This window comes from Pongo pygmaeus, chromosome 18, assembly GCF_028885625.2.
Source record: "Pongo pygmaeus isolate AG05252 chromosome 18, NHGRI_mPonPyg2-v2.0_pri, whole genome shotgun sequence".
Lineage (NCBI taxonomy): Eukaryota > Metazoa > Chordata > Mammalia > Primates > Hominidae > Pongo > Pongo pygmaeus.
In genome coordinates, this window is record NC_072391.2 from 1,939,900 (window position 1) to 1,964,654 (window position 24,755).

Genomic DNA, 24,755 nt, shown 5'->3' on the forward strand with positions numbered 1-24,755 from the left:
GGGCGGGGTGGGGGTGGCGGCAAAGGGAAGGCGGAAGAACCCAGGGCACCCCGGGCATCCCCTCTCCTACAGAGCCAGGAAACCCAGGGGCAGAGCCCCCCCTCACCGGGGTCCTGACCTGAAGCGTGGGTGGGGGGACTGCAGTGGCTCACGGAGGAGGAAGAAGGCCCGAGGGGACAAGCGGAGGCCTCAAGGCCAGAAGAATACAGTCTGCAAGTGGAAGCTATGGGAATAAATACTTTTTAAACTTCTCTTATAAATATGCATTAGAACATCCGATAACACAAGCCAAGGGCTGTAAAATTAAGGTTAAATCAAGACTGAATTTCCTGCACGACCAGCAGGAAAGCCAGTTACCTAAAACAGCCTAATCCCCAAATCCGCTGAAGGTGCAGGGCGGCCTCAGTCCCGGGGCATCTTGAACTGGTCCTTCTCCCTGCGCACGGCCCGCATGGTGGTCACCGGGTCCGTCTCGCCCGCGTGCTGCTGCACCGTCTTCTCCCTGCGGAGGCCAGCACCGGGCTGCAGGCTGCGCCGAGCCACGCCCATGCCCACCCGAGGAGCCAGGGCCACTGCCGAGGAAGGCGACTCGTCCTGGTTGAGCCCAGCCCTAAGGGGACACGGAGGGCAGGGAGGCGGCAGCCACTCCCCTTCTGACAGGTTCTGAACTCCAGGGTCCAGAAGGACTCACACCCTGGCCAAGGTGCCAGGAAAGGCCGGACCCCCCTCAAATAGCGTGCTCGGGCTCTGCGGCTGCACCTGCGACAGCTCCCCAGGGCAGCCTCAGCCATCTGGGGTCTCGGACGTACCCGCTGTGTGTGTAGCAGTGGGACTGCCAGAGGGGAGGGGCCCGTGCCCACCACCTGCCCTGGGCCTCACCTCACTCTCATGAAGGGGTTGTAGGTAAACTCCTCTGCCAGGGTGGATGGCACTGTGGGCTCCCCGATGCTGTACTTCTCCTGCAAGAGAAACGCGCCACTTTATCACGGGAACTTCACAGGATGGCAGACCAGGCACGGGGGCTCACACCCCCGTGTGATCCCAGCACTTTGGGAGGCTAAGGCAGATGGATCACTTGAGCCCTGGAGTTTGAGACCAGCCTGGACAACATGGCGAGACCCTGTGTCTACTAAAAATACAAAAAACTAGCCGGGCGTGGTGGCGGGCACCTGTGGTCCCAGCTACTCGGGGGGCTGAGGTGGGAGGATCGCTTGAGCACAGGTCGAGGCTACAGTGAGCCAAGACTGTGCTACTGCCCTCCAGCCTGGGTGACAGCGACATCACGTCTCAAAAAAGATGCTTCAGAACACCTCCTGGTAACCTTAGGACACCGCCCGACTGACTGAGAAGGCAAGGTGAGCAGAGCCCGGCGGGTGTGTGCGTGTGGAAGAGGGAAGAGAAGCCAATGTCCAGGATGAGCCACACATCCGCCTTCCCGCACCAGCGTGGAGAGGACAACAGGGACGGAGCTTCGTTTTCATTCACATGGTTTACATTTCACGTTATGGAGGTGAGAATAATGCAGGAGACACAGAAACCACCACAGCTGCACCCTCACAGCAAGCACGGGGACCAGCAGCAGGGGAGGCCACCCGAGCCCCTCCAGGCAGGCAGCTGGTCACCTCCACTCGAGACGGAGATGGTCTCCCTTCTGACCAACACTGACCAAGGCAGATGGGGTGGGGGCGGGGGGAGAATGCAAACCCAGCCACGGGGACAACAGTTAGCAGGAAAACACAGGGCGGCAACAGCAGGGTCTCCACGCAGCCCTGGACCTTCTACCGCAGCCGTACCAGGAGGGCCTCAGGGCAGAGCTCTGACAGAAGCTGCTGGTGCCCACACAGACTCAAGACCACCGCGCCTCACCCCCAAGGGTCCCCACCCTCTATGGGCAGTGGTGTCAGTGAGTGACTCTTCAGCTGGTAGAGCTCCACCGAGCGGGGGTCTGGCAGATGCCAAGATGGTTTCTCACTAATCTGTTCTTCCCTTCTGGTGAAAAGAATCTGAGAATGTTTTAAAATATTCCCTGTGTTCCCACCAACATTCTCAATCCTAAGAAATCTCCCTCTACCTCCTATGAGGGAAGAAAAGTTAACACTTCCAAGGATAACTTTAAAACAGAGGAAGTACAAATTGTCATAAGCTTTTGGGTTACCTATTAAAACGAATTTTAATGTTCTAGCTATTTTTCCTACAAAGTACGAAGCATTTAAAGACAAAAATAAGGTCAGTCAGCCAAGCGCAGTGGCTCACACCTGTAATCCTAACACTTCGGGAGGCCGAGGTGGGCAGATTGCCTGAACTCAGGAGTTTGAGACTAGCCTGAGCAACACGGTAAAACCCCATCTCTACTAAAATACAAAAAATCAGCCGGGTGTGGTGGCGGGCACCTGTAATCCCAGCTACTCAGGAGGCTGAGGCAGGAGAATCACTTGAACCCAGGAGGTGGAGGCTGCAGTGAGCCAAGACCACGCCACTGCACTCCAGCCTGGGCAGCAGAGCAAAACACTGTCTCCCAAAGAAAGAACGACAGGCCGGGCACAGTGGCTCATGCTGTAATCCCAGCACTGGGGGAAGCCGAGGCAGGTGGATCACCTGAGGTCAGTAGTGTGAGACCGGCCTGGCCAACATGGTGAAACCCCGTCTCTACTAAAAATACACAAATTAGCCAGACGTGGTGGCACATGTCTGTAATTCCAGCTACTTGGGAGGCTGAGGCAGGAGAATTGCTTGAACCCAGGAGGCAGAGGCTGCAGTAGTGAGCCGAGATCGTACCACTGCACTCCAGCCTGGGTGACAGAGTGAGACTCTGCCTCAAAAAAATAAAAATAAGGTCAGTCCTTGCAGCACAGCTCAGAAGAGCTCCACCTCATGTGGGTTCTGGACTCCAGGGTCCAAAAGGAGTTGAAAACTCTCAACGTCCCTCCTACTGGGATTGGTAAAATGATTTATGGGTGACACCCACGCAACAGTATATTTTACACCTATTAAAAAGAATGAGGCCAGGCGTGGTGGCACATGCCTGTAATCCCAGCACTTTGGGAGGCCAAGGCAGGAGGATCACTTGAGCCCAGAAGTTCGAGACCAGCCTAGGCAACATGGTGAAACCCCCCCTCTACCAAAAATACAAAAATTAACCAGGCATGATGGCACAGGCCTGTAGTCCCAGCTCCGGGAGGCTGAGGCAGCAGAATCGCCTGAACCCAGGAGGCGGAGGTTGTAGTGAGCCGAGATTGTGCCACTGCACTCTAGCCTGGGCGGCAGAGCAAGACGCTGTCTCTCCCTAAACAAACAAAAAAAAATGACAGGCCAGGCACAGTGGCTCACGCCTGTAATCCCAGCACTTGGGGAGGCTGAGGCAGGCAGATCACGAGGTCAGGAGTTTGAGACCATCCTGGCCAACTGGTAAAACCCCATCTCTACTAAAAATATCAAAATTACCCAGGCATGGTGGCACATGCCTGTAATCCCAGCTACTTGGGAGGCTGAGACATGAGAATCACTTGAACCCGGGAGGCAGAGGGTGCGGTAAGCCGAGATTGCGCCATTGCACTCCAGCCTGGGCAGCAAGAGCGAAACGCTGTCTCCAAAAAAAAAAAAAAAAAAAAAAAAAAAAAAAAAGCACAAATTGTCAAAATCAGGAATGAAAGCAGGAATATCATTACAGATCCAGCAGACATTTAGGGGGTGGGAGTTCATACTGATCTAAATTTTAAAACTATACAAATTCCAAAAAGAAAATACAGGAGAAAATTTTTTGACCTTGGGATAAGCAAAGATTTCTTAGATGGAAAACAAAAAAGAACGAAGCATAGAAGAATCTATCGGACTTCATCAAAATTAAAAATGTTTGCTGAAAAGATACTGCTAAGAAAACCAGAGGCTGTGGAATGGGAGGAGCTCTGCAGGAGGCGGCGTCTCACCAGGGACTGGGCTCCAGCACCTCCTTCCAAAAGGCTAGCTCCGCCGCGTGCCAAGAGGACACAGACCAGCTGGTGCGCCCACGCCTTCCGGGCAGGAAAACAAACACCACAAGCACCGGGGAAGGGGAGTTTGGCAGTTTCTTTAAAAGTCAAACACACCTCCCGTCCAGCCCAGCCACTCCCTTCTCCTGGGTGTTCGCACAGGGCTGCAGCTGGGATGTCCATCCCTCCAAATGCATGCTGAAATCTGATCCCCAATTAATAGAGGTGTTTGGATCATGGGGGGAATCCCTTGTGAACGGCTTGGTGCCCTGCTCCAAGTGCGAGTTTTTGCTGTTAGTTCCCACAGGATCTGGTTGTTTAAAAGAACCTTGTGCCTCCCCCACTCTCCTTCCTCTGGCCACATGCTTCACGAAACCCACCAGCTCCTTTCCCCATCTGCCATGAGCAGAAGCAGCCTGAGGCCTCACCAGGTGCAGACGCCCAGGCCATGCTGCTTATATAGCCTGCATAACCATGAGCCACATAAACCTCCTTTTATAAATTACCCAGCCTCAAGTATTCCTTTATAGCAACACCACACAGACTAAGACACCCAGGAAGTTAAAAATATGCATCCACTGTATTTCTAATTAGTATCAACAAATAATCATGACCAGAAGTGCTTAGGGACCCATTTAGTAACACGTGCAAGACCTTGAACATGCAAATTCCAAAACACTGCTGAGAAAAGCTAAAGACTTTAATAGATGGAAAGCTCACAGAAACACTCCATGTTAAGATCGCAATTCTCTCCACATCAGTTATCACAACAGTCCCAATCAGAAGCCAAGCTAGCTTTTCTGGTAGAAGTTCACAAGATGATTCTAAAAACGGAAATGCAAAAGGCTTAAAACAACTAAAACCATTTTGGAAAAGAACATTGGAGGATTTACACATACTGATGCCAAGACTCAGCATAGAGCTACAGTCATCAAGGTGCTGTCCTTGGACACCATGGCAAGTCATAGAGACCAACGAAACAGAGCAGAGACCAGAAGCAGACTCGGGCATAGAGGGTCCATTCTTTTCAGAAAGGTGCCAAGGCAATCCAGGGAGGAAAGGACAGTCCTTCGACAGACAGCACTGAACACGTCGGGATCACACTGCGAGAGGGTGAACCTCCACCCTCACCTCGCACCACACACAAACACCATCTTGAAAGGGAACGCTGTAAATTGTTTGTAAATATAAAAGCTAAGACTTTAAAACTTCTAGGAAGAAACACAGGAGAGTCTTTGTGAGCTAGGGGTATGCAAAGATATCTTAGAAAGGGCACAAGAAACATAAAAGAAAAAATGAGTAGGCCAGGTGCAGTGGCTCACATCTGTAATCCCAGCACTCTGGGAGCCCAAGGTGGGCGGATCACCTGAGGTCAGGAGTTCCAGTCCAGCCTGATCAACATGGAGAAACCCCATCTCTACTAAAAATACAAAATTAGCTGGGCGTGGTGGTGCATGCCTGTAATCCCAGCTACTCGGGAGGCTGAGGCAGGAGAATCACTTGAACCTGGGAGGTGGAGGTTGCGGTGAGCTGAGATCGCACCACTGCACTCCAGTCTGGGCAACAAGAGTGAAACTCCATCTCAAAAAAAGAAAAAAAAAGAAACAAACAAAAAATAAGTAAATGGAACTTCACCAAAACTATAAACTATTTTCCAGAAAGAAGACAATGTTAAGAAAATGAAAAGGCAGGCCATGAGCTGGGAGAGAAAAACATCTTTTAAATATATATCTCAGCCAGGCGTGGTGGCTCACGCCTATAATCCCAGCACTTTGGGAGGCCATGGTGGAGATGAGAGTCCTTTGGACACAGAGCCACGTTCTGTGGCCTGGAGAGCCAGCAGAGCCACGTGGTGCCAGCCTGACGCTACTGCTCAGAATGTGGGAACAGGCTGGGCACTTTTAGACACGCAGCATCTGAGGCCTACTCCAGACCCTCCGAGGCAGAGGGATCTCGATAGAACCCCTGGGTTCGCCGTGCAGGGCGAGCTGGGCCACACTGGCCTGAATCCCAGGCCTGCTCTCTGGGCTCGGAGGTGTGAGTGTCTACCCACTCTGGCGACCCCGCTGTGCACAGCGGCCCTGAGCAACCCACAGGAAGGCACTGTGCAGTGACGGCCCCACTCACTTTGGCCCAGGCCAGCTTCTCCTGGATGGCGGCATTGCCGGGCTCCACGTGGCGCGCAAACTTGAGGTTGTTGATGGTGTACTCGTGGCCACAGTAGACTCTCTGAGGAGAGAGGTGACAGGTGAGCTCGGAAGGCTGTTACCACCTGTGGAAGTCCTCAGGGACAGGATCTGGATGCCCCCGGGGGGGGTGTCCGGTGAGTGGGTGCCAGGAGGGAGAGCAGCCCCGCCCTGGTTGAGGCCTCCCACACCCCGGCCTGCAGGGAGGCGCTGCCTACTGTGTCCGGGGGGAGCCGGCCCAAGACCTCCAGCAGAGCTTTACACATCTCATCCGCAGTCCCTTCATAGAACTTCCCGCAGCCAGCCACAAACAAGGTGTCACCTGGAAACAAGGACAGCCACGAGGTGGGGGCCACTCAAGGCTGGTGGCTGGGACTCAGGAGGGGGCCAGGAGCAGGGTGACACTCACCAGCAAGGCCCAGGCCCCGAACCCTGGCTGCCCTCCGGCCACGGCTGCCCAGACTCAGCCCCCCTGCATTCCGGCTCCCACACCTCCTTCCAAGTCTCAGCTGACAGTCCAACCACCCGACTGGCCGTGCAGACCCGAAACCCAAGTCACTCCTCCCTCACTGCCCCAGTCCCACCAGCTGTGGCTCTGAGACCCTCACAGACCCAGCCCTCTCCCCGAACACCCAGCAGCCCCTCTCAGGCCCATGCCTGGCTCCCATCTTCCCTTGGCCCCAGCAGCCAGCGCCACCCTGTGCCCAAGGTCTCACCACCCCGGCTGAGCTGACCGGGACCACCTCTCACCCCTGGCGGAAGATGCGGCCGACACCGCTGGGCACCTCAGGCGCACCCAGGCTCCTTCCAGCCTCGGCCTCAGGACGGCATCCCCACCCCATCACTGCCCAGGCCTCTGTCCCCGCTTGCCCTCCTCTTGCTGCTTCGTGGCTGTCCTGGCCTCGCTGACCCCACACGGCCATCGGCCCCAGAAACAGGGCCATCCCCTGAGAGGAGGGTGCCCAGCACCCAGCACAGCGGAGGCCGCCCCACTTCTCCTCACCGCCCGGGGCAGAGAAGCATGCAGCGGTGCTGGGCACGGGCCAAGGCCAGGAGTCCTCCTGGGCACGAGAGATGGGAATGGACGGTGGGGAGCCTGGTCCCCTGAAGGGCCCTAGACCTCGAGTCTCAGGACCAGCAAGAGGCCATGGAGTCCCCAGGGATACGGAAGGGCAGGGCAGACAGAACTTGGGGCCTGGGGCTTCTGCTCCACGGGGCTGTCCTTGCGCCAGGCACACAGCCCAGGAGGCACAGGTGAGACCCAGGGCCTCAGTGCTCGCTGCCCTGAGAAGAATCCTAAATCTGAGGTCCCCAACTCCATCCCTCCCACAGCGGCACTACCCAGGCTCATCCCCCAGTCCTGCATGCCGCAGCTGGAAAGCGCCTTATCCCTCACAGCGAGGTGCCCGTCCCTCCCGCCACGCCCTCTGCCCTCCTCTGGGGCTCCCCGGCCACACCTCCTCCCTGCACCCCTGGTTTGACTCCACCCAGAGGTCCGAGTATGGCCCTGGGTCACTCCCACCTGGGCTCAAGGCTGGGGCTGCCACCTCCCACCAGGAGGCCTCCCAGCCGTACAAGGCCCACATTGAGTCACTGGGTGAAACCCCGAACTGTGAGGCCAGTCAGGACGAGGCGACAGTAACAAGCACGGGAGGCAGCCCCCGCCACCAGCAGCCTCCACACTGCCTTAGAAGGCGGCAGCCATGAAGGGCCCCGCCTACAGTGAGGCCGTCCCCCGGCCATATGACCTCCACAGGTGGCTCCAGGGGTCTGCAACCACCCTGGGAGGCAGGCAGGGCCCCTAAACTGGTACAGGTCCCTGAGTCCACACTACGGCAGCAAGGAACACGGCCCCAGGGCTGAGCCACCCCTCGCCCTGCTGGAAGAAAGTGACTCCTTTCCCGTGGGACCCGCCAGGACCCCCGCTGTCCAGCAGTCTCCGCCAGCACAGCCCTTGCTGCAGGCGTAACTTCCTTCCAGACCACGATCCAAACCCATCATGGGAGGAATCAGCCAGCCCCACCACGAGGCTCCCCAGCACCCACCCCGAGCCCCCTCACACCGGGGCAACAGAGAAGGCCACGAAGCTGCCCCGTGAGCCTGCCTGGCAGGAGATACAGGGTCTTCACGAAGAACCCCCGCCCCCACCGACACCTGAACACGCACCTGTGAACACAGCAGGGGGCTCCGAGCCTCCGGGCTTGCTCACGAAGTAACAGATGTGTCCTGAAGTGTGGCACGGTGTCGCCAGGCACTTGACGTTGAGAGACCCCACCTTAAACAAAGCAGTCGACCACGCGTGCTCCCAGACACCCTGGAGAACGTCTCCCGGGGTCACGGCGTGCCGCCTGGGCCCTACGGGGCCTCCTCACCTCCAAGGGAAATGCCCGTGAAGGTGGGGCAGGTGCTCCCCGCCACGAGACTGGGGGACTCACTCACTCCATGGGTGCGCCCCAAGTGCGGGGCCGCCCTGGAACGAGCGCTTGCGTGTAAAAAACCAAGGGGCTTGTTTTGTTTTCTCCTTCAAAACTGGGTCAAATCCACGCTTGGTATCTGGCTAGGAAAGACGGCTTTCCTTCCCACACGTGGCCTTTTGTTTTCCTCTGTCCCCATCTGCCCCAATTCTTCACTTCAAAAATGTTCACACCTTCAAAAAGGCTGAAGACCCCCTCTCAGCGCCCTCCCACCTGTGTGCTGCGCTCTCGCACCAAGACCCTGCCTACATGGCCCACTCCCCAGGGTCTCAGAGCCCTGCTTCACAGCCCCGCACACAGCCACGTTTTGCACACTCCTCTCCTTGTGCCTAGACAGAGAAGACCATCCACGCTGCCGCAGAGGACCACTGAGAGCACTCCCGGGTCACTGGGGTAAGGGAGCAGAGAGAAAGTGGGGAGGGACCACCCCCCACCTCACGCTCCTGGCAGGGCCACGTTGGAGCACCTCCAGGGCTCACTCCTTACCTGCAGCGTGGACAGGTGAGTGATTTTGTGCGTCAGGGCCCCGATACGGTCATCACCCCCGTACACCTTCAGTCCCGACTCCAGCTTGACCAGTTTCTCATTCCCGCCAGCATGGTCCCTGGAAGTCAAACAGGAGACGTGGGCTGCCTGCTGAGCTGAGGGGGCTGCCTGCTGCTCTTAAACCCTGGTCAAACGAGACGCTTATTTTGCACTCACAAAGGAAGCTGAGGAAGCAAATCACAGACACCTGGATGATCTTGTGGCCAGGGTTCCGAGCGTGGGGGCCTGGGGTTACCACCTAGACGTCTTCACAAAGCACCACCTGGTTCCCACCCCCACATCCTGGTGCAGTGGGGCTGGGGCGTGGTCTGGGGGTGATTTTCTTGTCCTGGTGCAGTGGGGCTGGGGCGTGGTCTGGGGGTGATTTTCTTGTCCTGGTGCAGTGGGTCTGGGGCGTGGTCTGGGGGTGATTTTCTTGTCCTGGTGCAGTGGGGCTGGGGAGAGGCCTGGGGTGGATTTCTTGTCCAGGTGCAGTGGGTCTGGGGAGGGGCCTGAGGGTGGATTTTTGATTTTTGAAGGCCCCCAGGTGATCCTGATGTGCTGCCCAGTTTGTGACCCGACACTCTGGCAGGAGGTCAAACTGTTCAGCATAGGAATCACCTGGGGTGCGTCTGGGATGAGCAGCTGGCCCTAGACACGGTCTGTCTGCAGGGGAAGCCAGCCTGGGCCAGCTCCAGCAGGTGGAGGTGCCTCCTGCGTGCCCAGGTTTCCCCAGGGGAACCTGCCTGACCCGCATTTCAGAAAGGGGCGGTTGAAGGGGCCCTTCCCGAGCCTCACATGATATCACAAACTCCTTCGTGTGCCTCCTGTGAAAACTCCAGCGACCACAACAGAAACCGCCTACCCTGGCACCACTGGGCCCCAAGATAACAGGGTGGAGTGGTGGCCGCTGCCCTCTGCCCCTCCCACCCTTAAAGAGGGCGCGGCACCACAGGCCTTGGTCTGCCCATCACCACCCACCATCGGTGAGCAAACCCCACCCCGCTGAAGCTAGGGCCTGGCTTAGGACTTCACCTGCCGGCATGCACGTTAGAGGGGCCAGGGAACTAAAAAGCACCAGAGTGTTAGAAAGAGACGTCTGCGGCGAAGCCGGGAGAGGCAGGGAGCTGCAGCAAGCTGTGATGCACCAGGCAGCCACATGGAGGCCACCACCAGGGTCCCCAGGAGGAGGCATGGTGGCGGCAGGGGCCTCGCACCGACAGGCAGGCGAATGTGCTGAGAGACAGCAGCTCAGCCACACACGACAAGGGCCAGGGAGGCTGCAGGCACCGCCCTTCAAGCCCAGGTCCCTGCACAGACACCTCTGATGACCCTGAAGAGGCTCGTGGGGCCCGACTCACAGAGCCTGAGACTCTCCAGGCCTGAGTCCAGCTGCATGTGAACCGTGACACTTCCATCAAACCCTGACCAAGCCACCAGCACACAGCTCCCACCACCAAGGAGAGGACGAAAGGCTTCATTTCACCCCAACACAGAGGCTAGGGAAGCCACAGCTGAGAGGCCCTAGGGCAGTGCCAGACGGGTACTGACTCAGGAGAAAGGTGCCGGTTGCCCTCGGGCACTTGCTTGGCAAAAAGAAGTAAGTCTCTCTAGCTTTGAAGAGCCTCAAAAATTTCCAAAAGCCGAACAAGGGCCTTGAGCAGGCAATGCCAGCCCTAGAACCCAGACAGGGCATTTTATTCATCCATTTTCAAGGATTGTTTAAAACCCAACTTCTCCAGATATGGCTGCTTGTCTTTGTTTTTTTTTGAGACGGAGTCTCGCTCTGTCACCCAGGCTGGAGTGCAATGCCACGATCCTGGCTCACTGCAACCTCCGCCTCCCAGGTTCAAGTGATTCTCCTGCTTCAGTCTCCCGAGTAGCTGAGATTACAGGCGCCCGCCACCACACCCAGTTAATTTTTGTATTTTCGGTAGAGACTACGTTTCAACGCGTTGGCCAGGCTGGTCCTGACCTCAAGTGACCCAACTACCTCAGCCTCCCAAAGTGCTGGGATTACAGGCATGAGCCACCGTGCCCGGCCGGCTGCTTGTTTTTTTTTTAGAAAAACACTCACCTGTAGACTCATTTCCTCCCCAACATTGAGGCCACCGTGCCAAGGCACAAGCCCACATGGCCCAGGAGAGAGCAGGGGGGTGGGGCCTGAGGGTAAGGCTGTAGCCTTCTCCCCTCACCCTCGGGGCCTCAGAGTCACTGAGCACCAGACTTGCCCCTTGGGGACTACAGTGAGTCCCGGGTCTTTCTCAGAAGTCTGCTGGGGGCCTGTCCTCACAAAGCAGACAGAGCCGTCTGGGGAGACAGGCCTTGATGTCCCTAAACCCACCAGGGCGAGAAGTGAGCCAGGTGCCACACCCCCAGGTGACACGCGGGCCCCCGTGGCGCCGGCACTTACCAGTGGTGGTGGGTGGTGAGCACTGTGGTCAGTTTCACCCCGTGCTTTCTCGCCGCGTCCACGACCTGCAGTGGCCCCGGGGAAGGACAAAGGCCTGTCACACTCCTAGGCCTGGCCCGCCGGCCTACATGGTAGGGTGCCCAGCGGAACCCAGGACACGCCATGAGGGGCTGCTGACGTGGCCCGTCCTGACCCTGCCGGCTTGCCGTGCTCCAGGAGAGCCGGTGAAAGCACCTTCTCCTTCCTGCTCAGCCTGACACTCTTGCAACCACCTACGACCGCTCCAAGCCCCTCTAGCTCTGAGGGCACCACCCCCAGAGGCAGCGTGGAGGGGCAGAAAGCCCCCAAGAAGAGTCAAGTGCCCGGGATTTTACGCCACAGCGCTTTCTGTGTCACTGCCTCTTGCCTCCACCCTTCTTGGGGCCCTGTTAACAGAGTGGCCGGAGACTAATTTCCATTTAGCTTAGGCAAAGTTGCAAGGACACTGCGGTTAGGAAACCCATCAGGGGTGAGGACTCCGAGCTGGGTGACGAGGGCGGGGGAGCCGGGCACAGCCATGCGCACCTTCTGGGGCTGCACCGGGTCCACGATGGCAGCCTCCTTGGTCTCATCATCGATGACCAGGTACATGTAGTTGTCGGTCAGGGCAGGCAGCACCTCCACCTTCATGGTGCCCTCGTCCACGGTCAGATTCTTCCGCAAATCTGTGTGGTGGAAGAGAACTCCCAGCAGGGCTGGACCTGCAGACACAGAGCACAACTCAGCAGGCGTCCGCACCAGGCCCTCCACGACAGGACGCGCAAGCTGCAGTGCTTCCCAACCTTTCTAGGTTCCTTTGAAAAGGAATATTCTGGCCAGGTATGGTGGTTCTTGCCGGGAATTCCAGCGCTTTAAGAGACTGACGTGGGAGGACTGCTTGAGGGCCGGAGTTTGAGACCAGCCTGGGCAACATAGCAAGACCTTGTCCTTTTTTTTTTTTTTTTTTGAGACGGAGTCTCGCTCTGTCACCCAGGCTGGAGTGCAGTGGCGTGATCTCAGCTCACTGCAAGCTCCGCCTCCCAGGTTCACGCCATTCTCCTGCCTCAGCCTCCTGAGTAGCTGGGACTACAGACGCCCGCCACCATACCCGGCTAATTTTTTGTATTTTTTAGTAGAGACGGGGTTTAATGGTGTTAGCCAGGACGGTCTCGATCTCCTGACCTTGTGATCTGCCCGCCTCAGCCTCCCAAAGTGCTGGGATTACAGGTGTGAGCCACCACGCCCGGCCAAGACCTTGTCTTTACAAATTTAAAAATTAGCCAGGCATGGTGGTACATGCCTGTGGTCCCAGCTACTCCGGAGGCTGAGGCAGGAGGATCACTTGAGCCCAGGAGCTCGAGGCTGCAGTGAGCTGACTGTGCCACTGCACTCCAGCCCGGGTGACAAGACAATAACCTGTTCCCTAAAAAAAAAAAAAAAGGAATATCTTCATATATCCCTAAGGAGAACACAGGAACTGACTCATGCTCACATTCACAGAAATCAATTGTTTCAGACTTATGATCTCTATTTTCTTTTTTGAGAACTCTAAAAGGACAGGATGGCCAGCTTGTGACTGTGAGGCAAACCACTGCCAGTTCTGGGGTATTCACACCCTGGACTCAGGGACAGAACGTGAAGAAGGGAACGCAGACTGGGGGTGCCCCAGCCTGGCCATCTGCCCTCCAGCAAGCTGTGCTGCCACCACTGACTAAGCGAGCCTGCGTTCCATGCAGTTACTCACAGCCCTTCTCAACCTCTAGCCAGAAAGAACCAATACTTGACGGCAGGCTGAGGCAGGAGAATCGCTTGAATCTGGGAGGTAAAAGTTGCAGTGAGCCAAGATCGCCCTACTGCACTCCAGCCTGGGCAACAGAGTGAGACTGTCTCAAAAAAAAAAAAAAAAAAAAAAAACCAATACTTGCTCTTGAACAGCACGAATGTGAGATATGCACAAAATTCAGCAGTTCCTTTGAGACAGAAAGTTGGCCACAACTGCCCCAGATTCAAGTGTGGAGGACACAAAACCACCATCCAACTGACCCAAAGGACTCTGCCACAGGGGCCCAGGAGCTGGGAGGAGTGGGTGACCAAGGGACAAAAGTGTCTGCCACCCAGTCAACTAATGCAAAAATATTTTCAGCCATGAAACTCCTACTAAATCTAAAAATACATGGGGGTCCCCAACAATACCTTCAGTTCCGCTCTACACGGGGAAGAAACCACAGAAGGTGGCAGAGGACAGTGCAGTCCTGGGGTAGGTGCCACAGCAGGGGCTTCTCCCAAAAGGGATCCAGAAATGGGCAGCAGCCACCAACTGACAGACACACGCGTCTCCAGGGCCCATCGAAATGCAGAATCCGACCTTATTTCCACAGCCGGGGAAACTGCCCAAACTATAGTTTCAATCACTGCACAAAGATATCCTATTACCTGCCTGGCAACCAGCTGGGCATTTTCCAGATCATTCTCAGGAACAATAATACCGAGATTTCTATATGAGCAGCTTCCTGCGATATTCTCCTTCCCCTTAGCCTCAGTACCACCCCAGCCCAAGGAGCACACCAAGCAGAGTGTGGGTGCTGGGGGCTGCAGGTGGGGTGCAGAAGGGTTGCGACAGAATTTCCTGAGTGCCGGGCGTCCTCCTGGAAAGGAGTTCCATTACAAACAAGGAGCAGAACATTACAAACAAAAATACTGCCCACGTGTGGTGGCTCATGCCTGTAATCCCAGCACTTTGGGAGGCCGAGGCAGGCGGATCACTTGAGGTCAGGAGTTAAGAGACCAGCCTGGCCAACACGGTGAAACCCCTTCTCTACTAAAATACAAAAATCAGCCGGGCGTGTTGGTGAGTGCCTGTAGTCCCAGCTACTCAGGAGGCTGAGGCAGGAGACTCGCTTGAGCCCAGGAGGCAGAGGTTGCAGTGAGCCAAGATTGGCCACTGCACTGTCCAGGTGAAGAAAATGTCATTTACAACTGGTGCTCAGCCTCCCCTGGGGACCATCACAGCCTCCTGAAGAAGCTGACAACCCAGGGAGGTGCCTTTATTTCTGAGGAAAGACGCAGCTGGTGCCAGCACCAGCAGAAACCTTATTCCCTTTTCATATCACTCAGCCCAACACTGCCTGGAAAATGTTCCCGGCTTGCTGTTTTGTAACTGTAATACTTTGTACAAACAGGTCAAGGACCTGCAGCCTGGGGCCTGGGCCAAGCCCAGAAACATATTTGGTTTGGCCCAAAAAAAAAAAAAAAAATTGAGATATGGTCTCACTCTGTCCCCTAGGCTACAGTGCAGTGGTGTGATCACGGGTCACCGCAGCCTCGACCTCCTGGACTCAAGCGATCCTCCCACCTCAGCCTCCAAAGTGACTGAGACTACAGTTGTGTGCCACCACACCCGGCTGATTTTGTTTAGTTTTTGTAGAGATGAGGTCTCAACATGTTGCCAGGCTGGTCTGGAACTCCCGGACTCAAGCAATCCTCCCGCCTCGGCCTCCCAAAGTGCTGGGATGACAGGCGTACGTCACTGCACTTCTTTTTTAAATCAGGAAGTTTCACAGCATCTTGCTTCCCTTGAACTGGGCGGCACCAAATACGGGGGCTGGGTCCTCCCTTAGAATGGGACACGCAGGCCCTCGCGATGCACACAGTCCCGCTGGAACTCTCTGCCTGGACCCTTATGAATGTCCCTAAAACTGTAATTCTGAGGACCTCAAAATCCACGTCCTTTCCTTAGCAATGGCGACATTCTATCCCCTGCAAAGCCTTGACAGCTTTCGGCGAGATCTGGAAACCGCCAGCGACGCTTCCCCGCCTGCGCCTCCGCCCGCCCAGTGCCCTGCGCTGCGCACCCGCCCGGGGCGCTGGCCCGGCCCGGCCTCGCCACCACCTCGGGCGAATGACACGCCGGGTCCCCAGACAGGCGGGCTCCGGCGCCGGGCGGGCAGCTCCACCACCGCAAGTGGCGCCGCGAGAGCGCGGTCCTTGCAGCGGGGCAGCAGGTGCGGGGTGGGCCGGACGTCCCGGGGCCCTGCCCGCTGCGCCTCAGAGCCGCGCCTCAGGCTCTCCTCGGCGACGGCCCGGGCAGGACGCGATGCCCTGGAGGCGTCAGGGGCGCGGCCGGCCCAGCCCGAGCATGGAGGCCGCGGCGGACGCAGGCCTGGCCCTGCTTACCTAGCGCTTTCCGCACCCGCGGCCCCGCGCCCGCTCCGCGCCCGCCTTAGCGCCTGCGCCGCCTCCGCTCGAGCCGGGCAGCGCGGCCTCAGGCACCTGCGCAACAGAAACCGCGTCAGCGGTCGCCAAACGACGGCCCGGCGCCGCCCGCTGCCCGCCCCGCCAGGCCCGCGTCCCCCGGCCCGCACCGCCCCGCCGCACCCACCCAGGCCTCGGCGGACGCAGGCGGCTCCCAGCGCGGCAAGGCTGCGGCGGCCGAGCAGTCCGCGGCCCAGCACCATGACCCGGGCCGGGCTGGACTGCCGGGCTGCCCGGGGCTGCAAAACACCGGCGTCGGCGCGTCGCAGCCAATCAGCGCCCGCCTTGTGCTGCCCTCAGCCAATCAGCGTTCACCTCGCCCTGTCCGCCAACCAATCAACGCGCTCGCGCTCAACTTGTTTTCTACGCGAGCCCCGACTGCCACGGGCCGGGAGACGGGCCTGGGAGCGGCGGCGGCGGCCCGAGAACTGCGCCGGGAGAGCTGTGCCGCGAGGCTCCGCCTCTTTTTTGGCACCGCACAGCCGATCCCTGGAGGCCGAGCGCCGCGCCGCCCGGGTATCCGGCAGATCGCGAGGTGGAACGGGCTGTCGCTGCGGAGGACAGCGTTCCGAGGCAATTGGTCCTCTCCGGGATGCCGTAGGCATCAGCTGACCGGCCCAGCCCACGTGACTATAGCGGCACTTGATGGGAATCATGGCAGCCTCCAGGCCATTGTCCCGCTTCTGGGAGTGGGGAAAGAACATCGTCTGCGTGGGGAGGAACTACGCGGACCACGTCAGGGAGATGCGCAGCGCGGTGTTGAGCGAGCCCGTGCTGTTCCTGAAGCCGTCCACGGCCTACGCGCCCGAGGGCTCGCCCATCCTCATGCCCGCGTACACTCGCAACCTGCACCACGAGCTGGAGCTGGGCGTGGTGATGGGCAGGCGCTGCCGCGCAGTCCCCGAGGCCGCGGCCATGGACTACGTGGGCGGCTATGCCCTGTGCCTGGATATGACCGCCCGGGACGTGCAGGACGAGTGCAAGAAGAAGGGGCTGCCCTGGACTCTGGCGAAGAGCTTCACGGCGTCCTGCCCGGTCAGTGCGTTCGTGCCCAAGGAGAAGATCCCTGACCCTCACAAGCTGAAGCTCTGGCTCAAGGTCAACGGCGAACTCAGACAGGAGGGTGAGACATCCTCCATGATTTTTTCCATCCCCTACATCATCAGCTATGTTTCTAAGATCATAACCTTGGAAGAAGGAGATATTATCTTGACTGGGACGCCAAAGGGAGTTGGACCGGTTAAAGAAAACGATGAGATCGAGGCTGGCATACACGGACTGGTCAGTATGAGATTTAAAGTGGAAAAGCCAGAATATTGAGTTATTTCTTAACAAGTTTCGAGAGAGAAGGGAGCAAGACAAGAGCAAGCAACGGCTGTTAAATGTCACAATCCTTTAATAAGAAACCATTTATTGGCCGGACGCGGTGGCTCACGCCTGTAATCCCAGCACTTTGGGAGGCCGAGGCGGGCGGATCACGAGGTCAGGAGATCGAGACCATCCTGGCTAACACGGTGAAACCCCGTCTCTACTAAAAATACAAAAAATTAGCCGGGCGTGGTGGCGGGCGCCTGTAGTCCCAGCTACTCTGGAGGCTGAGGCAGGAGAATCACTTGAACCCGGGAGGCGGAGCTTGCAGTGAGCTGAGATTGCGCCACTGTACTCCTGGGCAACAGCGAGACTCCGTCTCAAAAAAAAAAAAAAAAGAAACCATTTATTTTAAAAATGATTAGATTGCTATGCTTCAACTCATAGAAGATGGACTCTTCAAGAAAACGTGAAGTGGAACGGATGGGCCAGAAATGAAAACAGCCAAAGTAAAGTATTTCTTCGGAAAACATTTTATCAAACCAAATGTTAAAAAGAGTTTCCTTTTGTAAAACTGGATTAGAGAAGACTTTTCAGTGGGTTATCTCTAGGATGATCAGTAGTTCAACACTTTAAAACTGCAGAGAAAACTGAAAGTTATGTTCCAGATAACTTTCCGTTGTTTACCAAATTTTCTTGGACTTGGTCATCATCAGGAAGCATTTGTAAAAATAAAAACTTCCAAATTACTGACCCATCCCAGACTCGCTGAATCAATTTGATAGGATTAATCTCCAGTGAAGCTGTGTTTACAGAGCATTCCAAGTGATTCTTATCAGGAAATGTGAAAAACACTCCTGTACATAATCAGTTAATTTAAAATTTTACTTAATAAGTGAACAATTAATGAAGATTTCACCTGTTTACTTAGGGTATCTACCCAGACCCATCGATTCTGAGTTCGGGAGATGATTTTGAAATTATTGTTTTCCAAATAAAGGTGCTCCCTTCTAAGTGGCTTACAAGTGTAATTTTTTCCCCCCAGTAATGACGAGGAGGGATATTTCCTCCTTGTGGGGCTTTAGACCTTAGTCTTTGACCTTTGGCCTTCTGAGCACTATGCTGTGTTAACAGAGTTAATCAGCAACTGTACTTCCCAACCGGAGATAAGGAGGCTTTGTGGAAGTTGAATAGCCTGGGACTGCTTTTTTTGCTCTTGCCTGCACCCTTCTCTGAAACAAAATCCAGGCAAGATGCACAGCATAGCTATCAATGCCTGGAGGAGTCCTTTGGGCTTTGGCAAGAGTTCCTGTTAGTGTTCACATCATCTGCTGGCCCCTTGAAGAAAGCCTAGGACATCTAATTTAGTAATAATGGTCACCATTTATTGAACACAATACTATTAGGCATCATGTCAAGCATCCCCATTACTCAGATGAAGACAGATCTAGAGGCTAGGAAAGCTGGCTAAAGTCACTCAGCTTAGTGGCAGAGCCAAGATGTAACCCAGCTCCCCCAAGACCAGAACCTGAAGTTTTGACCACAATGCGGGCTGCATCTTGTAAGTAGATACGTAAGAAGAATCAGACATTTAGGTATGTTGCAACCCCATGCTTAAATTATAATTTAGTATGAGGAAGTGCCATAATTTGATTTCTTTATTAAATATCATGCTATCTTAACTACTTTTAGTATTATTTTTTTCATTGCTTGGCAATGCATGTAATTACAGAAGAGTCAGAAAATAGAGATTAGCAATTAGAACAAAACACCAAAAATTTCATCTACCCAGAGACAGCCAAAGTTAAGCATTTAGTGCAAGTTCTTCCAAGTGTGTGGATATAATTGTAATTTTTTAAATAGAGTTTGCTCATACCATACCATTTTCTTTTTTTTTTCTTTTTTTTTTTTTTTTTGAGATGGCGTTTAACTCTTGTTGCCCAGGCTGGAGTGCAGTGGCGCAATCTCGGCTCACTGCAACCTCTGCCTCCCAGGTTCAAGTGATTCTCCTGCCTCAGCCTCCCAAGTAGCTGGGATTACAGGCATGCGCCACCACACCCGGCTAATTTTGTATTTTTAATAGAGACAGGGTTTCCCCATGTTAGTAAGCTGGTCTCGAACTCCTGACCTCAAGTGATCCACCCGCCTGGGCGTCCCAAAATGCTGGGATTACAGGCATGAGCCACCGCGCCCGGCTATACCATACAATTATTTAACTTGCTTATTTCACTGTATATTGTGACCATCTTTTTCCTTGTTAGCTGACACATTTCTGCAGTACAATTTTCATGGATTGCATAAGATTCTGAAGTCAAGCCTCCATTTTTGGACCTTGAGATTGTCTCTAATGATTTGCTAGTAGTATCAGCACATGTGCTGTTTTTTCCTTTGGCTAGGTTCCCATAAGTGGAAGAGTTGGATCAAAGGGTGTGCTCATGCTGGAAGTGTATTATTAGTCTAGCTACCAGGTACACGGTTCAGCTGAGATACCGCTACCAAGTTGACAGACTATTAAAGTCAAAGGCATAAAGCAGAAGCAGTGCTCACATGCAGCCCTAGTAGGTGGCACAAGCCAGCACCGAGTACAGTGCCCCTGGGGTCAGTGCTCACCACAGTGGTAGAACAAGCTTTGTCACAAACATCGACATCAGCGTTGCAGGTGTGGGCACACAAAGTCCTTAGATGCAAGAATCAAAAACAGAGACACCAAGTCCGACAATTCCTGATATTGCTAAAATCATAGTAATCCTAGCATTCAGAAGATAACATTTTTCCACATTTTGAATACATTTAAACCTATGAAAAAGTTGAAAAACCAATACAATGAATTCCATATGCCCTTTAATAGTTTCAACAATTACCAGCATTCACTATGTTTGTCCTCTGGTCCTATGTCTCTCCCTTCCTCCCCACCATATATGTGTATATATGCACACATGCACCTCTCTCTCTCTATATAGATATATATAGACACACACACACACACACACACACACACACACACACACACACACACACCCATATTTTGGAAATGTGTCGGGATGGTGACTGCAGAAAGACTCCGCCCTTTCAGCATACATCTCCTAAGAATCAGGATATTCTCCTACATGGAAATGAGACCATTATCACACTTAAGAAAATAATTCCACAGTGTATTAGTCTGTACAGAATATATGGTTTGACATTTGTTCTTCTGTTGTGTTTTTAAACCATGTTCATTGGGCTTTTATAAAAAAAATGAGTATTACACATCCACTTAATATATTACGAACATATTTCCAGGTCAGTGAATATAAGTACAGGTACCCCTTTTTAATGGCTGTATCTTAGATCATGTACCCCAGAAGCACAGCCTAAGATGGGGATTCTTGTTCCCGTGATTTGCTGAAGGAGTGCTCTCAGGAGAAGACAAGTGTAATGAAGCAGAAAGGGCAGGGAGCAAACTCCAAGGAAGAAAGTGGTCTCTGGGCTGGATATCAGCTTCAGTCAGCTGGTGAACCCAAGGGGAAGCTCTGGAGCAAGGAGTCTGTTGGCACCAGAATCTGCTCTCCCCGCCCCTTCCATAGCTTCCTCAGGTAATTTTCTGACCCTCATAGAAGCTGAGGGACTTCAGCAAGTGAAGAGATTCTGGGTGGAGCATCCCCAACAGGTTGCACACGTTTCAGATGCTCTGCTATTAGAAACAATGACGCAAGGAGCATCCTCCATATACTCTACAGCAAGGGTCCCCCGACCTCCAGGCCACTGACCACTACCAGCCCGTGGCCTGTTACGAACGGAGCCACACAGTAGGAGGCAAGTGAGCATTCCCGCCTGAGTTCTGCTTCCCGTCAGATCAGTGGTGGCATTAGATTCTCACAGGAGCATGAACCCTATTGTAAACTGCACATGCAAGGGTTCTAGGTTGCACACTCCTTATGAGAATCTAATGCCTGGATCTGAGGTGGAACTGTTTCATCCTGAAACCACCCCCGCCCCCCGACCCAGCAATCCGTGGAAAAACTGTCTTCCACGAAACCATTCCCAGGTGCCAAAAAGTTTGGGCCGCTGCTCTACATCATTGGCACTTGTTTGTTTCCTTAGGGAAGTCTTAGAAGTGAAATCAATGAAATGGTTTGCACTTTGGAATTTTGACACTTTTTGCCAAACTGCAGAGGGAAAAAAACTACCATGTTGCACTTGACAAGACTGTTTAAGAATACCTTTACACCGACACCCCAGCTAACGCTGGGCATCATGGCTATGGTCATTCTTTTTTTTTTTTTTTTTTTTTTTTTTGAGACAAAGTCTTGCTCTGTTGCCCAGGCTGGAGTGCAGTGGCGCGATCTCAGCTCACTGCAAGCTCCGCCTCCCGGGTTCATGCCATTCTCCTGCCTCAGCCTCCCGAGTAGCTGGGACAACTGGCGCCTGCCACCACACCCGGCTAATTTTTTTGTATTTTTAGTAGAGACAGAGCTTCACCATGTTAGCCACGATGGTCTCCATCTCCGGACCTCGTGATCCACCCACCTCGGCCTCCCAAAGTGCTGGGATTACAGGCGTGAGCCACCGCGCCTGGCCTATTTTCCTGTTTTTCTTAAAAATATAAGTGTCGGCTGGGCGTGGTGGCTCACACCTGTAATCCCAGCACTTTGGGAGGCTGAGGCGGGTGGATCACATGAGCCCAGGAATTCAAGACCAGCCTGGGCAAAATGGCAAGATCCCTGTCTCTACAAAATGTTTTAAAATTAACCGAGTAAGGTGGCATCTCCTGAGCTCCTGGACGCGGGGCTCAGTGGAGGGGGCACCATACCCACTCTTGCTGAACCAACAGTGGGAGCCAAGCCAGCACCAGCCACGACACCCTCACTTGTCTCCTCGCCTTCCTTCCCTGTCCACCCACCCCATTCACCTGGCTTCACAAGCCCCCCAGTTCTCCCCAAGGGAGGATGGAAGGCCTGTTCTGCACAACTAGGTCAAGTCGTTCATTACCTTATCGCCACAATTTGGACACTTAGGGGTGAACCTGCATCCTCCTCTGTGGCTGCACATGGTAAAAGCCAGATAAAACATGACTGACAAGATAGTTTATCTCCCAACACCAGCCTTAGGAAACAGTTTCATATACTCACTTTTTCCTTTTTTATCAATCCCGTGATGGAGGGTGTGTAGCCTTCTAAAGTACCAGGTCAAACCTCCCAGGCTGTGGGTCAACACTGACCTTAGTGGTGGGTCTTCATAGGCTGGAGTCTGTGCCCTGAAGCAAGTGACTCTCAATGGTGTGGAGTTGAGCAGTTTACTTTGTGGCTGCTGCAAAGCAAACAGATAAAGTGGCAGCTGTTGTCCTCATGTCCTGAGTAGGTCCCCCTCAGAGTTCTGAGACCTGGGCACGCTCATGAAACTTTTGAAGTTGGTCTCCTCCCAGTTGATTCAGACTCAGTCATGTCAGCCCTGAGCCAGCAAGCCTCCACAAGCACTGGGCACTCCAGTGTGTCACCAGAGAAGACCAGGGACTAGAAAAGCTCCAGGTGCTCAAAGCAGTCGCACGGGATTGCCCATGACTTCGGCTATTCCCACCCAGCGCCGAGAGCCCCTTGCCCTCATCCTGTCAGATGACGAGTCACCACCCAGCTCTCAGAAAGTAGTCTTTAGAGGTCCTTTTTTTTATTATTATTATTTTTAGACAGAGTCTCGCTCTGTTGCCCAGGCTGGAGTGCAGTGGCTCGATCTCAGCTCACTACAACCTCCTCATCCCAGGTTCAGGAGATTCTCCTGCTTCAGCCTCCTGAGTAGCTGGGACTACAGGCACATGCCACCACACCCAGCTAATTTTTTGTATTTTTAGTAGAGATAGGATTTCACTGTGTTAGCCAGGATGGTCTCGATCTCCTGACTGCCTTGGCATCCCAAAGTGCTGGGATTACAGGCGTGAGCCACCATGCCCAGCCCTTGAGGTCCTACTCTTTTTCCAGGGAACCAAGACAAATAATAAACTGGCTTAAGAAAATAAATCATTCACTCAGGGTTAAGAAACTCACTCAAAGCCGCTCAACTACATGGAAAAGAAAATAAATCATTCACATCTGTAGAAGATTAAATCTGTTTATTAATTCATGTAAACATTTTCCAACTTGGGAGGAGACAAGGCAAAGACAGTAGGAGGCCTTCTAAGAAGGGAGGTCAGATGAGAGAGGCCTTCAGACTCACCCAGACCACCTCCACCATAACAATTTCTAGAAACATGTTCACCACATGTAAACAAAATGCAATTTTCCCCATAATTTTCAAATTAATATTCCATTTTAAAGGGAGTTAAAACTCATATACTTTTCCAGAGTTTAAAATGATAGACCGTTTTAAACATGTTTTTGTCCAGACAAGTTTCTGCTTGCCTCAGTAGGATCTGCAAGCTTGCACGAGAGTACACTAATTTTCAATCCACTCCTTGCTCTGTGTGATAGAACAAACTGTGAGGAGAAACAGAAAGAGACAAAAAGTTAATTTTTAAAATCCCCTTGTATATCAAGTTGAAAAATCAATGATCACAAATAGAGAACTGCAATGAAAGTTTTGTTTACAGATATTAATATAAACTTCCATTAGAGCTGTAACATGATGGGAAGAGTTCCAGTCTCAGAGTACAGTTAATTTACAGGCCCAGCTTCTGAATGATTTTGTAAAAATTTTGTCACTTTTCATGCTATTTCTCTCAGGTAGGAAAGTTGGGATTAAAAGTCTAATGTGGCCAGGTGCAGGTGCAGTGGCTCACGCCTGTAATCCCAGCACTTTGGGAGGCCAAGGCGGGCGGATCACCTGAGGTCAGGAGTTTGAGACCAGCCTGGCTAACATGGTGAAACTCCCATTTCTACTAAAAATGCAAAAAATTAGCCGGGCATGGTGGCACACACCTGTTATCCCAGCTACTCAGAAGGCTGAGGCAGGAGAATCGCTTGAACCCGGGAGGCAGAGGTTGCAGTGAGCAGAGATTGCGCCATTGCACTGCAGCTTGGGCAACTAGAGCGAAACTCTGTCCCCCCTACCCCCCCCCCCCACTAAAAAAATGTCTAATGCAGGGCTGGGTGAGGTGGCTCATGCCTGTAATCCCAGTACTTTGGGAGGCCAAGGCAGGAAGATCACCTGAAGTTTAAGACCAGCCTGGCCAACAAAGTGAAACCCTGTCTCTATTAAAAATATAAAAATTAGTCAGGCATAGTGGTGCACACCTGTGGTCCCAGCTACTCGGTGGCTGAGGCGGGAGGATCACTTGAGCCTGGGAAGGTTGAGGCTGCAGTAAGCTGTGATTGCACCACGTGCTCCAGCCTGTGTGACAGAGCGAGCAGAGTGAGACTCTGTCTCAAAAAAAAAAAAAAAGTATAACATAGGAAAAAGGACTTAATGTGTATTCAAACTACCAACTGTGATAGACTTTAAGCCGTAGCAGGGACTCAATCTGTGAGACTACAGCGATATGATGACATAATTTAATAAGTCTTATTTTAATAGTCTTATTTTTTATAATTTATACAGCACTTTAACCAACATTTTATTTAATATAGAGTGGAAAGACATATAAACCACTTTAATTTCAAGACTGAGAGAAAAAAAAGTACCAACATCAGGGAAAACTGTGAAAGAC

General features: G+C 53.6%; 3 protein-coding genes across 9 annotated transcripts in view; 1 reads left to right on the forward strand and 2 right to left on the reverse strand.

Moving 5' to 3' along the window:
- Positions 1-224: 224 nt before the first annotated feature.
- HAGH (hydroxyacylglutathione hydrolase) lies at positions 225-16,088 on the reverse strand. 4 transcript variants are annotated; one of them, XM_063654642.1, is made up of 10 exons: positions 15,960-16,062; positions 15,755-15,850; positions 12,128-12,303; positions 11,564-11,628; positions 9,112-9,229; positions 8,318-8,426; positions 6,370-6,473; positions 6,093-6,194; positions 880-959; positions 225-502 (listed from the first exon to the last, which is right to left on the reverse strand). In XM_063654642.1, exons 3-10 carry the CDS (start codon positions 12,230-12,232, stop codon positions 403-405), a joined length of 783 nt encoding a protein of 260 aa, XP_063510712.1. In that variant the 5' UTR covers positions 12,233-12,303; positions 15,755-15,850; positions 15,960-16,062; the 3' UTR covers positions 225-402. The 4 variants fall into 4 exon arrangements, with proteins under 4 accessions (XP_063510712.1, XP_054310696.1, XP_054310698.1 ...); XM_054454721.1 differs by lacking the exon at positions 15,755-15,850 and having other exon boundaries at positions 15,960-16,088; XM_054454723.1 differs by lacking the exons at positions 225-502; positions 8,318-8,426; positions 15,755-15,850 and having other exon boundaries at positions 887-959; positions 15,960-16,088.
- Positions 16,089-16,477: 389 nt separating this feature from the next.
- On the forward strand, positions 16,478-18,154 carry FAHD1 (fumarylacetoacetate hydrolase domain containing 1). The gene has a single exon (XM_054454724.2). It carries the CDS (start codon positions 16,478-16,480, stop codon positions 17,150-17,152), a length of 675 nt encoding a protein of 224 aa, XP_054310699.1. The 3' UTR covers positions 17,153-18,154.
- Positions 18,155-23,205: 5,051 nt separating this feature from the next.
- Positions 23,206-24,755, reverse strand: part of MEIOB (meiosis specific with OB-fold) — a 38,623-nt gene continuing 37,073 nt past the window's right edge. For 3 of the 4 annotated variants that reach the window (XM_054454716.1, XM_054454719.1, XM_054454717.1), the window contains one exon: positions 23,206-23,586. In XM_054454716.1, coding sequence (XP_054310691.1) covers positions 23,476-23,586 — 111 coding nt within the window. In that variant the 3' untranslated portion in view covers positions 23,206-23,475. Of the gene's footprint in view, positions 23,587-24,342; positions 24,440-24,755 lie in introns of those variants that run through there. The other variant, XM_054454718.2, reaches the window with a different exon arrangement.